At 35.7% G+C, this 15,008-nt stretch overlaps 1 protein-coding gene across 9 annotated transcripts in view; it reads right to left on the reverse strand.

The window, feature by feature from the left end:
- The window catches only part of ST7 (suppression of tumorigenicity 7), a 283,470-nt gene that overhangs the window by 208,992 nt on the left and 59,470 nt on the right, over window positions 1-15,008 (reverse strand). Inside the window, exon 1 of one of the 9 annotated variants that reach the window (XM_078154125.1) lies at window positions 13,130-13,484. The exons of the other annotated variants lie outside the window; for them this stretch is intronic. Coding sequence (XP_078010251.1) covers window positions 13,130-13,151 — 22 coding nt within the window. The 5' untranslated portion in view covers window positions 13,152-13,484. Of the gene's footprint in view, window positions 1-13,129; window positions 13,485-15,008 lie in introns of those variants that run through there. 9 annotated transcript variants of the gene reach the window in all.

Genomic DNA, 15,008 nt, shown 5'->3' on the forward strand with positions numbered 1-15,008 from the left:
GGCTACCTTGCCTTAGGGGGGTGGTACAGAGACACAGAACAGTGCCATACAACTTGATCTATGAAAGCATTACATCTATTACCTGGGTTAGAATTTACTATTACAATTAATTTTAACCAACCACAGATGAAATATATACACATATGCATATGTGTGTACATATACATATATATACACACACACATACATGTATATATTTGTATTACATATACATATATACACACATAAACACTCAAAAGGGGGTAGGCTTTCTTCATTTTCAGCACATTTAGAATAACCATTTTCCTTTCAAAAAGAAAACTATAAGCAAATGCTTATGAAAGTTTCTAATTAAAACTCTTTCCCAAAATGGGTTACTAGTGAGGGAGGTTGGTTATACATACTGACAGCTACACAAAGATAGATTTTGAAAATTAAACCCCATCCTTCTCTCAGGAATGAATGTTTCCTCATTTTTTAAAAATGCATGGATACTTTTGTACCATTGGTGGTCATTCATTGGAATGCACAAAGTATATTACCAAATGGATTCTAGTAAGCTAAAAAAGTTAACATAGTTACCAAAAGTGATTTCTTATTGCCAGAAATGAGATCTACATGTGAAAGTGTATTGACAGGATTCAATTTCATTCTCTATGGTCCTCTTTACCTAATTACAGAAATGCTTCTTTTATCATTTGCTTGGATATGGCAATTTAGCAATGAAGAGGACTTAAGGTAAATAAGACAATTGTCTAAAACAAAAGTACATCAGTACATCATACATTCTTGGCCTTGTTATAAATTTCATTCAAGGTAATAGTATCTAATCATTTAATTCATCAGCTATGTTTGTTCTTTAAAGCTATAGCTACATTAGGGCCCATTTTTTAACTTGACAATCCATGTGGTTGGTCTATAGACCTAACCAGTGTGTTCTGAGTAAGGAGAGAATCTGAATGTCTAGGAGTTTCAATTTGAAAATCTACCACAAACTATACAAAATAATGGTTTGAAGTAACTGTTTTTTAAATTAAATATTTTATAGTCTAGATCTAGTTCCCTTCTATATAAAATAAATATCCACTAACAGTGATCAATTATTTCCTAAAAAGTCAGTATACTATTAAATAAAGGGATTTTAAGTGCTAGGGAAACACAAGATAAATAAATGAGAAATAGTGGTTGCAAAATGTACCCAAAACTAATTACATATAATTTAATGTTATGTTATTTGTTATAAAAATTTTTGATATAATTTGAATAATTCCTCCATGAAGTCAGAATCATAAGCAGTGATTAAGAGGCCTTAGGGAATTTAATATAATACAGTAATATAAAAATATTTTAAATTAAGTATAATACATAGAGTGTTATGTGTAATAGGCAATTTTTATACTAAATATTCATGAAGACTGAAAATGTTACTAATGTATTCTTCCTCTCTCAGATTAGATTTTACTTAGAAGAGGCTTACACAATTCAATCAGTACTCACAAAGAAAATTTCCACTGATTATGTAGGGCGAAATCTTTCTGGACAACCTCTGAGTACCTAGCACTATTCTGCCTTAGAACATATGAATTACTTTCTCTGTTTAAATGCTATCATAAAACCTTTTTCTCTTTAGTTTGAAATTGGCTCTCCTTGGGAAGCTTTTGTGATAGTAGAGTTCATTAAAGGTGTGATATAAAAATTCAATGTCCTGTATTTTAATACAAAAACACAAGGTCAGGGGACCTAATTCCCAAATGCCAAATCCCTCTAATCACCATCATAAAAATGCCAATGTTTAGGAGAAAATTGAAAAATCTAATCTGCTTGGGCAATTACTCTGGCTACCCATGCAACAGCTACAGCAACTGTTCAGAGCAAAGCTGCTCCCTCCACGTTTACTGCCAGTACTGCTAAAGCCAGCATGTTACTACTTTTCTTCCCCAAACTGAGGAGAGTTTCAGCAATTTTAACAAATGAGGTCACTCCACCAAATGGACAAACTTTATAGCACTTAGCTTTAAAGTTTCCAACATACTTTACATATATCACTTCATCTTCACAACCCCAGGAAGTTGGATAGAATCCTTAGAATCCAATTTTAGAAATAAGGAAACTGAGGTTCAGACAGGCTGTGACTTGTCCAAAAACAAGCTGTTACTGCAGCAGCATAGCCTACATTCAAACTTGGGTCTCCTGGCTTCAAAATATCCCAGCTTCGAAATTAGCTATGTAAGCATGGACAAGTCTCTTGACCTTTCTCAGATTTAGTACTCTGCTGCCTGCAAACACAGCCATGTCTCTCCCCAGTCCTTAAAAAAAAAAAATCATGTGGTCCTCCCATCTACCACAGTTATTCTCTATGTCCTCCCCTTACAGGCTAAACTCTGAGAAACCTGTCTGGACTCGACCCCTCCTCTCTCCAATCTTCCCACTCCAAACCTTTCTCAGCTGCCAAGGTGAGCTCTCTCAACTGCAAGAATGACCATGTTGGTCCCTGTTCTGTGAGTTCCAGTGGCTCCCTATTACCTCTAAGATCAAACAGAGACTCCTCTGCCTGGCATTTAAAGCTCTTCATAATTTGTCCCCCTCCTCCCTTTTCAATTTTCTTAACCCTTAGCTCCTCTCCATTTATTCTATAAATCAGTAGCCTTGGCCCATTTTCTGTTCTTCACATGACACACTACCATTCCCGATGTGCATCTGCACTAGCTGCCCCTCGAGTCTACAGTGCTCTGCTTCTCATCTCTATTGCCTCAGTTTCCCAAGCACCCAATGCCTTCCTTCCCCTCTAAGACTTTCATCTACTGCGGAGATGACTTTTAGTACCTAGTGATTTACACAGCATCTCCCATATTAGAATGTGAGCTCCTTGACAACAGAGGCTGTTTCTGTCTTTCCTTCTATCTCCAGCCCTTAGTACAGTTCCTGGCACACAGTAAACACTAATAAATGATTACTGACTGAGTGACCAACCAAAATGGAAAGAGGAATACCTGTTACAAGGTTACTTTGAGTAACAAATGAAATAATTATGTAAGGCTCTTTAGGCAAATTACTTAAAGAACTACATAAACTAGGCAGCTAGGTGGTGCAGTGAATAGAGTATTGGGCCTAGAGTCAGGAAGATCTGAGTTCAAAACCCACTTCAGACACTTACTAGCTAGGTGACTCTGGTCAAGCCACTACCTTTTCCTGTTTCAGTTTCCTCACCTATAAAATAAAGATAATAACAGCACCCACCTCCCAAAGTTGTTGTGAGGATAAAATGTAAAGCACTTTGCAAACCTTAAAAGGCTATAATATATTTATCTATTATAACAAATGTCAACTAAGACAATGTCAATGACCATGATGTAACTCCTAAAGCACTGGTTTTGAAGTCAAAGGGCCTAGAGTTCAATTCTAGATCCACTACTGAATACTATGTCATCCTGGATAAGTTAATTCACCTTTCTTGGTCAATTTCCTGAACTAAAATGACACGGTTGGACTAAAGCCCTTTGCAGCTCTAAATCCTATGACTGTCATTTTATTGTTTGAAATATAAAAGAATGAATCAAACTCTGAAAGTAATTCATTATGTGGCAGGCCAGGGAAAACTCATAATTGTCACTTAAGCATCCTTGCCCTTTCTCCTTTCTTTGCTCAACAAATTTCTCTAAAAAGCTAGCATAAATGAAAACGTCTCATTCTCACAGTATTTCACTATGAAACACTTAATACAGGGCCAACCACAGCTGTAACTTAGCCGTGTTCCTACCCTTAGTCTGTGTAAATGTTAAGAGTACACATTTAGGGGGAAAAAGCAAAATGTTGCTCAGAAATTTCTCATTTTGATGCTACAGTTCTTCTAAGCTAAACTAAAGAAGATGCTAACACCAGTGGGCTAAAAGATAATGACAAAAATAAACTAAAACACTCTATATAGCATCTAGGCTTAAATATATTCATTTATATTTGTGGTTGCCAGTTAAGAACTGGTCAGCTCTGAAAGGAAGTAGTTCATCTGAATGAAAGAAAAATTAAAATTTCACTGATTTTTTTTTTTTTGTAGATATCAAAACTGGATTTAGGGGGCAGCTAGGTAGTGAAGCTCCGGCCTTGGGAGTCAGGAGGACCCAAGTTCAAATCTGACCTCAGACACTTGATACTTACTAGTTATATGACCCTGGGCAAGTCACTTAACCCTGACTGCCTCACCAAAAAAAGCAAAAACAAACAAACAAAAAAAAACAGATTCAGGAGCTCTAGAAAAGCACAAGAAAATCTGGGGATGGAAACACTAGGTTGCTAAAGAGATAAGAAGGTCCTCTCAAAAGAGATTTTTGCCATTACTATCCAGGAACCAAGTTTTATAATTAACATCCAGTAATCAAGTCCATAGAAAAAGAATTCATGGGATCAGAGTCCAACCTCCTCTTCTGAAGATGAGGAAACTGAGGATCAAAGGAGAAAGTGACTTATCCAAGGCCATACAGTTACTAATGTCAACATCAGTTCTTGAACCTCAGCCATGCAAAAACAGCAAAGACCCAGAATGGTAGGATCTTAAAATATGGAGAAAAAGTCTGAAAAATACACTAGCACTTCAGGAGCAAGGGAGCTAATCCATTCCACGTGGGCATATACTAAATCACAGGATGTGAAGTTGAAAAGGTTATCCTTACAGATAAGCGAACAGAGGCCAGAGAGATCAAATATCTTGTCCAAGCCTGAACCTCAGTCTTCTGACATCAATTCTAGCACACTTTCTAATCCACTAAACTACCAAGACTGCTACTCACAAAAATATCTGGGTGTTTTTAGTCAGTCAAAAGGCATTTATTAATAACATTTGTTCCTATTAAACTTCATCTCAGTAAATTATTTAATTAGACATTAAGATTTAAGTCAATCCTTTTTTTAAAAATGTAAACAATAATTTGCAAATGTATTTATAGGTCTAGTCATACGATCATTATCCATCACTGAATAAAGAGATATAGATATTCGTAGGTAGATATACGTATTCTGTAACGCTAGACCCTCAATCAAAGGAAACAGAAATCAACAAAATATCAACAGTAGAAATATTAGCAAAAAATATCAACAAAATTGATCTCAACAAAATCTGATAACTAGAATCCCCAGTTACAAATCAACAGGAATTTAATAAGTACTTCCAGTGTGAAGAGCACTATCCTGGATTCTACTGAGATTAGTAGAAGAGCCTGCAAACAAAAAATAGCTTTTGCCCCTGACATTGTGAAACTTACAAAGGAGCTGGGATATAGATTAAGAGCATGTATATGATGGCAAAGAGAACTTAGAACTGACTTCTACCTAATGGCAAGAGTCCAAAGCCAGCTATGGCTGTGTGACTAAGCATCTGGGCATTGGTGTGCTTTTAAGTATGCCTCAACATGGCTGGAGAGGAAAAGGAAACCAGTTCAGGCAGTTAGTGGGTAAGGAAAACATCACAGAGTGGCAGAGTTAATTGTCAGTGTAAATATAAAGAACTGTATCCTGAAGTTTCAATTAATCAAGCAACCTAACGGGGAAATTTACAAGATATAGATTCCTGAAAAGCACCTAGTCACTACTTTCCTCTTTGAATATATTTTTTTAAATCTCTACCAGTCCCAGGGGACCATATTATTAGATGCCTGTCTTTTAATTAATTATTCTTCTGGTATATCACAGCTGGATACCAACATAGCTTTTATCAGTTGGATATATATGCAGATAAAGGTTTTCTGGTATAAGTCAATATGAAGGGTCAAGTTTCCAAGGAGCCACAATAAGGTTATATGAAAGTAAATTCTCTGACAAGGTTTGAAATGTTTTTTTTTCTTTTCCACAAAGGTAAAAATGTCATCCTTTTTATCCCTTCCATTGCTTGGAAAACATTATACATAATCATATGAAGGCAGAATATCACTGATGCAAAGCATAGTTTAAAAGTACACTGGATTTATCATTCTTTGAGAGACCTGTATTCAAATCCTCAAACTACTTAATATTTGTTGTTACATAAACTTGGAAAAAGTCATTTCCCTTATCTGGGCTACCTTCTTGATAAAATTAAATCACGCATCCTTAACCTTTTTTGTGTCATGGTTCCCTTTGGCAGTCTGGTGAAGTCTATAGACCCCTTCTCAGAATAATGTTTTTTTTTAATTCATAATTGAAGGAAATGCTAAATTTAGGTTAGAAGTTTGTAAAAATATGTTCCTTTTTCCCTGAAAAGAGATAAAATCTTTTTTCCTAGCCAAGTTCACAGAACCCCCTGAAATCTACCCATCCCAATTTAAAACCTTCTTCATTAAGTGATCTCTAAGGTCCTTTCCTGCTCTAATGCCTATAAATTTTGTTAATCCTTTCCAGTTCCCATATTTAAATTAGCCATTGAGATTATCCATTTTTTCCCCTAAAAATCATTCTAGGGACCAGCTTCCAATGTTCTTAGTCACACTAGTCAAGTCATGTTAAAGCCATTATCAATCAGTTAAGGAGAATTTATTAAACAATTTCGGTGTGCCAGGCAATATGCTAAGTGCTGGGGATACAAAGAAAGATAAAAACAGCCCTTGCCCTTAGAAGCTCCCGTTAGAGTGGGAGAGACAACATGTAAATAACTAAACACAGACAAGCTATATGAGTGTACAAAGAACACATTCTGAGAGGAGGGGAGGCATTAGCAGCTGGGGAGGTTGGGAAAGGCTTATAGGTGGGATTTGTGCTCAATCTTCAAGGGAAAACCAAGTCAGGGAAACTAAGCTACAGAGGTGAGTGAAAAGAACATTACAGGGATGAGAGGCACTGAGCAAAGGCATAGATATAATTGATGGAGTGAGCATCCAGGGCAAGCAGGCCAGTGCCAGAGGACTGCCAAACACATGAAGGAGGAAAAGAAGTCTGGAAAGGCAGGAAGGGACTGGATTGTGAAGAGTTTTAAAAGCCAAATAAAAGAGTTTCTATTTGATCCTCAAGGCAACAGGGAGTCACTGGAGCTCACTGAGCTGAGGATGATATGGTCAGACCTGCTCTTTAAAAAATGTCACCCTGGCAGCTGGGTGCAGAATTGGACTGAAGCTGAGAGAGGCTTGAATCAGGGTGACCAATTAAGAGGCTTTTGCAATATGCCAAGTGAGAAGTAATGGCATGAAGAAAGGTAGCAGCTATGGGAGTGCAGAAAAGATGAGAGATAGACATAAATACAGATATAGATGAGAGTCATAGATAGATGAAAGATATAGAGATAGAGATAAAGATATAAGATAAGTAGATAGAAACTACAAGATTACAGAACAGACAGAATACTAGTGAGGAGTCGAGGGTGACATTTGAGCCTTTCTGAGAGACTGGCAGCCTGAGTGACTGGGAAACTGACGATGCCTTCAATGGTTATATGGGAGTTGGAAAGAAGGGACGGTATGGGGGTTGGGAAGGAGAGGTCTCTTTTGGATGATTTTAGTCATTTGTTCATTTGAAAGCCTATTAATAAGGCCATGCTTTGCATGAATTAGAACTTGTCATCGAGTCAGAAAATTTACAGTTTATAATAAAGATATATTTCCCTAGCAGGAAACTGTATTCTTAACATGTATGCATGATCAAGTTTTTAAAAATTATCTTTGGATATTGGTTTATTAATCTATTAATTTGTAGTAGTCTAGGAAAAGCAACATGCAATAAAAAAAAATATAACAGCAAAAAAAAATCTTCTAAAGGAACAGTTTTACAATTTTCTATTCCAGTCAAGCAAACAGGGTTCCTATGACAAGAGCTTTTAAAAACTAGCTTAATCTGAGGGTTATTTAAATTATAAGGAAACCATAGTAGAAAAGCTATATTTACGTAAATATGAACTTATTTGTAATTTTAAGACTGTAGGATTCCTCTTATGAGAAAGAAGACATCCAAATTATCTCATATTACATTTTCTAGTGTCCCATACTAAGTCCTACCATATGTTCAGCATATTATAATAGTAATAATAATAATATATGTATTTGTTTATTTATTTATTTAATGGAAATTATTATTAATGTTTTAAAATCAAACTACAAAATAATCAGAGCCTTTTCTGGCAAGGAATCCCTAATAACAATGGAACCGATTCACATCCTGTATAATTACCCAGGGGAGAGTCTATGGGGAAACTTTCCATATATGGTTATTTTCCCCATAGAATCCCCATAGTTACACAGGATATGAATCTAGTCATTGTGACAGTGCAAACAACAGATCACTAAACCCATTTATAATCTTGCCAGACAGAATGCAGACTAACATTTATTTGACCAATTGTAAGGGGGAAAATTAGGAAGGGAAATATTGGTAGAAATTTTAGAAATAAATGGAATTTTTTAGTCCATGTTTTATATTACTAAAATGGGTCTATAAATATAAATATGAATGAATTTTCCTCCTCTTTAAGTTTATTTTTAAATGCAAAAGTATTGAAAGTTATGATGTGAACAATCAACACCCAAGAAATCCAAACAGAAGTTTAACACCAGAACCTCACATTGTCAGAAGGAGAGAAAAGATGATACAGCAACATGAGTCAAAAATGGAACATGAGCTTTAGGTTACCAAGTGAGCTGAGCATGTGAGCTTGTCACAATCTAAATCCCTGTGAGCCACGCTGTTTTTTCAATATTCAGGAAGTTAACAGCATCTGTTCCTCTGTTGCTCTAAAGGTGAATAAATATGATAAAGTTTTCTTTTAAATTCATGACTAAGGGAATTTAGATATATTTTGTTATTTTCATCTAAAAATTATATTTCTAAAAATCTACTTCTACTAGAGAGACTCAGCTAAAGATACGAAGAAAATGGCTACTTCTTAAACTAATAAGCTTCCTATGACAAAGAATCATAAAAGGGAAAAGCAGAAAACTGAAATGCTTAACTTTTGATAGTATGAATGTCAGAATTTGCTGAAATTATTTCAACCCATAAATAGATGGCCAAGTGCGCCAGATATCTGAGTAAAATAATTCTCATTGTTCATTTTTTTTTACCAATTTAAAATTATAATTTTAAAAACAAAATGCTAAGCTTAAAAATAATATATCAGTTGAAAAGGGTGACTCTGAACTACACATAAAAGGGAAGTCTGACATTCTTCAAATTATCAAATTTACATGTTGGCCTATCTTTTGCTACACTAGACATACTTGGTTGTGTTCCACATAAGTGGCTCATGATTTTGTAATACTTTTTTTTACATAAAAACATACTACCACATATTATTAGGAACTCACATTTCTTAGTTCAAAGTGTTATATCGTGTTTTTCTTCCTCTATTTCTGTCATACATTAAAACAAAAGTGACATCTAAAATTGGCCAGGACCACTTGCCCAGATAGTCCTCCTGGATCTAATAAAAAGGCAGGCATTTAGACTCTCACCCATACACCATTCCCCAAAGTATAGAAACTGGGGAGGAGCAACAATAACAGAGAACTCCTTCAGAGAAGAGGTGAGTTGAGGTGTCTTTGCCAGCTGCTTTTTTTTTTTACTTTTAAAAATATATTTCCTTTCTTTGATACTTTTAAATAAATAAACACATATCTTCTTCCCTCTCCCCTCCCACCCAAAAACTCACTTCCCTTCCACACATATCCTTCAGGTTGTCCCTTCTTCTTTTCAATATCCTGGATGGGCATTTTAATCTGATTTAACCAGCATAAAATGCTGAGGGTGTTAGGTGCCTCTGCCTGCCCCATCCCCACAGAGATGGCCCCCAAGTCTCACTCTACTCTGGACAAATCTGCTCACTAGACAATGCCTACGTCAGTCCAATTAGCAAGTCATGTGCTCAGGAAAGCCCATTAACACTTTCTGGCCATCAGGGCACAATTATCACTACAATGACACTTTAAATGGTACCCTAATGGCTTGGAGTGACTTCAGTACCAGGGAGGATAAAGTCCAATAAATACTAATTGAATAAAATTTAATCTTGCTCGAAGTATTTACTTTTTAGAGAAATCTCTGCCTTTATCAGGTTGCTATGCTTTATTAGGGTATAACCACATGTCTGCTGTAGTAAATATAGGATAGGGTCAATTTTCCCTGCCAACATACCTAGGATAGATAACTTGTTTTTTATCTACATAATTTTTTAAGGTCTTTGGGTTCTTCAAACTACCAACTTGGAATATTAAGTTTAAAATTACTGTCAAATCAACCTTTGGTACCAAAATATGTACTTTGAAAACTAAAAATAATACTTTATGTCAGTGTACTTCTCCCAGAAGAACTCAAAGTACTCTGCCTACAGAAATTCTCCTTTCACATCTTGCAAGCACAGAGGGTGTTGGTCCTATAGCCCCGATTTTACAAATGAGAAACAGATTTGCATGAACACTAAGAAAATATCAAACAATGCAAATTAGTTTCAGGAAAGGTTACAGAAATTCTGTTTTCTTCTTCAAAGGGTAAACACACAATGCAGAAGTACTGCTCCAACTAAGATTATCTGTTAAGTCTCAATTCATTTCCCAACAAACACTTATTAAAGCTGCCTGCTATTCTGAAGGCATTGTCCAAAGTGCTATGGATAGTATACACAACCATGTGAATGGCAAAGAACTCATGAGCTGTAAGAATTTAGATCCATCAACTCTTGTTAAGAGTCAGACTGGTTCTCCTACAGTTCATGAAGATCTGGTCACCATTTCTTTGTTAAAAAGAAATCAATAACAGTCTGGAAAGCAAGTGCAAGCATTATTAATGTTCTTAACATTAACAACCGTGTACAACTTTCTCTTAGGAGAGTTGTAAACACTGTTTCTATCAGTTATCTTTTAATCGCTTTCAGGTACTTTTTATAAGCAGCTTAAGGAATCAAGCAGTATAGTTTTAGTAGGATAGAATATTGTGTAATGTGACACCTAGAAGACATTAGACCTCAAAGGCCTAAAGCATAAAAAACAGCCTAGTCCAGCATGTGGACAATGGACAATTTTTAAAATGATTTCTTTTAGAAAGAAACAAAGAACAAAAGACGTCCCTAAAGAAAAAAGAGATACTTCTTCAGATAACTAATATCCATTAAAAGAAGTATTAATAGACCCTGGCAAAATGTCAAGGTTAAGAGCGATAATCTACCAAAAAAAAATTGATAATCTACTTTTAAGGTGGGTAAGAAACAACTCAGCCTTTCACAACACAAAATATAGTGCCCAACACTGTGCCAGATGAGGATAATATAGTTATTCTATTATAGATAACAAACTTGATTCCTTCTAACTTTAAAGAATTCCAAACAACAAATTAGCTTTTGATAGCTTTAATCCCTAATATAAATATAGACACAAGAAGAGAGTAAAGCTCCCCAGATATATGCATATACAACAAAAACAAAATAAATGCCAATAGACAAAAGACTTGACCTTCATTTGAATGTAAGCTTTTAATGCACCCACCCTGCTCTGAGCTAAGGCTGTTCATGGATACTTTTGACTAGGGACGAAACTGACTTGCCCTCCTGGTTTGACTCTAACCCTACTGTTCAATAAGATTTTTTTAAAATGATGTTATAGAGCAAAACAAGTATTTTCTAGCACCCTTCCTTCCCACCCCACCCCCTCTTATGATTCAATGATCTGGTGGTAGCCATGGAGACCAAAAGCAACCAGCAATCTTCAGACAAACCAGATAGCACATGAGTAAAATTCTGTTCAAAAGATTAAGAAGCTGCTCCTTTGTGATACACTTAGCCAAACAATATCAGAGCATCCAGTCTAAGAATCCAAAGCCTATCAGACAGCTTCATTTGTATGAAACTCAAATTTCCTCTGTGTGCATGTGCCTATATTTATGCCTGTATTTGTACACCTGAACAAGCAGAATTCCTTGACTAAGAAGGAATTGGAAGATCTTAGTCACTGAACAGTGAGTCCTTAGTAAAAGCATGTTTCTAAGTGGAATCATTTACAAATGGCAAAAAAAAAAAAGTATTAGGGGAAAAAAGAGCATCCTATGAAATATAAAAACATAAAGAATAAAAAATTATATTTCACTTTTATTCTTTCCTGACCTTGATGGGTCATTGTGCCACTGTCAAGGAAAGCAAAGCTGCCACCATGAAACAACAGGATTAATTAACCCCACAAGAAAAGCCAGTCAAGAAACATTTAAAAAAAAGCTGAAAATTATTAGATACATTGTTAAGTTACTGTTCTAAGCAAATAATGAGCTATGCAAAAATATTCCTTCTGATCATCTAAGGACAATGTCACAATTCAACTTTGCAAGAAAAAAATACATGCCCAACTCTTTCCTCTTCTCCAAAACAAGGCAGCTCCTTGCTAAATTTTTAAATGTTCTAATTGCGTGCAGGTTGCGACCCTGTATGAGTAATTCTTCACCCTCATTTTGAATATGAGGCAGTCATTCAAATGCTCTGCACGGCCATACAGCACATTTACAATCTGCATTTATCATTATTATTTGTGATAACTTAGGTATAACATCATTTTTAGCATCAGTTTAGGCTTTCTAAGATAATATTGTCATCCAGCCTATCCCACTGTACCAGGTTTGCAGGTTTCATTGCATAAGTTTAATCATACAGAAAATGCTGGATCACTGCTTAGCCATTACATGTAAATCTAATATAAAATGGCTCACTTTTCTGAAATAAAATGGATTTCACTTTTTATTTATAAAATTAAATCTACTCTTTCATTAAAAAAAGAGAGGAAATACAACAGCACTTTCTACCTTAAGATAAATTTGTCAATCCTCTCCTTTCTAATAACCAGCACCCTCTTCTTGAATTCTTCAAGTATTTACATAAAATCTGAGTGCCACAACCATGTCTGAACATATAACAATAGGGATCACTGACAGACCTTATCCTATCAATTAACATATTCAAGTGAGACTGCCTAGATCCTAGGGCTCTTCTCTTCCTCCCTCTCTCCCTCCCTCTCCTAGGCCTGGTTTTGACCACACTGACATCTCTAGCTTCAAGGATGCACCACCCAGTTAAAGGGGAGTCACTTCCCTGGGATCAATTCCTCTGTAAACAGATCAAAAAACACAGCTTTTGCTAATGACCTAAGGCAAAAAGAACACAAACTCCTGATGAATGAAACCATGACACCAAACAACCTTCTAAATAGGAAAGAAGTGGGATACATTTACTTACATGAAGATTCAGTGCCAAACATGGCTGGCCCCAGATGCTGCTCTTAAAAAGAAAAAAAAAGAAGGAAGTATAAAGATTAAAAAAAAAACAGGAAAGAATGAGTGAGTGTGAGAGAGAAGAGATGAGACGACTACACAGCAGGGGTCATGAAGCCAGACAATGCAGTCCAGGCTGTATCCAGCTGCCAGATTCTCCTCTCACACGCTTCAGTTTTCTCCTATGTAAGAGAAAAGCAAAGGTCTCCTGTAGAACCAAAAAAATCAGGAGCTGCTCTTTTAAATCCAATAGACAAGAGAAGGCCGATGTGTCTCTCATGTGATGCAGTGAGGGAGGAATAGGTAGCAGTAGCAGCAGCCAGCAGATACTGCAATCCCCAACCCGGCTCTCTCAGTAAGACAATAGCAGAGCTTATGCATACACTGGATGACGTCAGGACACTGCAAAGACTGACTGCTGCTGTTAACCAGCGGCTCAGAAGGGGCTTCAACAGAGCAGAGCAATTCAAATGGGAATTCCTTTGTCACAAAATGCACAAGACAAAGAGCCAGACATATATTTCCCTCTCCTATTAAAAACTTCATCCTTTGATATCAGACAGACTGAAACAGCCCTACTATAAATTAAGAATGTATGCTCTGAAGCAAATTGGCCATGAAACTTATCATGCAAAATTGGTTTTATGTATCAAGTAGAACTTTCAAGTGACAGGAAGGAATGAAAATATGTGAGAAATAAACATATATAAAAACACAATAGTCATCTATTTCAGAAAAGCTAATTACTCCTTTATTAACTCTAAATTTAGTATGATAGACTATCAACTCAAGAGTTACAGACACAAATATCTAGAGGTATGACTAAAATATTCTGGTCATTTGGTATTGCAGCAGCAATTAAAAACCTACAGCAAATCAAAAGAGAATCTCAAAATGGGACCACAAAAAGAAATTACGCAGCTATTATTTAAATATGGAAAGCTAAATTTTAGCAAAAACACAAATAGATAAATGGATGCCTTTTTTCCTACTATATTCCTTCTTCCTCATTTGCCTAACTGTGCAGCTATTCATTTCACCTGCCTGTCAGAATTACTACTTTCAAGGTCAACTCACTCATGTAAAGGGACTGCATATATGCTCACATAAGTAATATGCATTTCTGTAAAGTACATATACAAAATACACATTTCACACCAAATACTCCAAAGACACTGAAGCCATTAACTACTTTGAATCACTTGGCAAACAAAAAGCTTGCTATGTTACCATATTCTCAGGCACCATGCAAAAGGGCCCCACACAGAAGAAGCATAAGTATGAGTCTTCCACTACTAGAATAGTTATCCAGAAGGGTCAAAGGAGAGAATATTTTTAATAGCTCTTAATGAATAAGCCCACACAGCTGCCACCACAGCAAAAAGAAAAGTACTGAAAAAGAAGGGAAAAAAGGTCCAGTTAATAAAAGAAGCCAAAAAAAAGGATTCATGTTCTTGAATGCTGCTTGCTTCCTTTGATACTTGGCTTCCTGATTTTCTAAAAGAAATAAACATATCTGTTTTTGGAGAAAGAAAAATCTTAGTAAGCATGCTGTATAAAAAGTTTTGTGAATATTTCCTAATAAAATCCTTCAAGAAGTGTATGTTTACTTTAACTATGATTACTCTATTCAGACTTTTCAGAAAATGGACTTTCAATCTAAAGTTAAAAAATATTTGAAGTTTTAGGAGTTTTTGTTTCTTTTAGTACGCCTAAACTTAAAAAAAAAATACTCTCTGTGATCAGAACCAATTATATAGCATACAATTATACTGTACCTCTTAAACCATGCCTCATACTTCTTCAGAAACATTCAAGAGCGGTTCTTCTAGTGACACTTTATT

This window comes from Phascolarctos cinereus, unplaced genomic scaffold (assembly GCF_003287225.1).
Source record: "Phascolarctos cinereus isolate Bilbo 61053 unplaced genomic scaffold, phaCin_HiC Scaffold_1;HRSCAF=81, whole genome shotgun sequence".
Classification (NCBI taxonomy): domain Eukaryota; kingdom Metazoa; phylum Chordata; class Mammalia; order Diprotodontia; family Phascolarctidae; genus Phascolarctos; species Phascolarctos cinereus.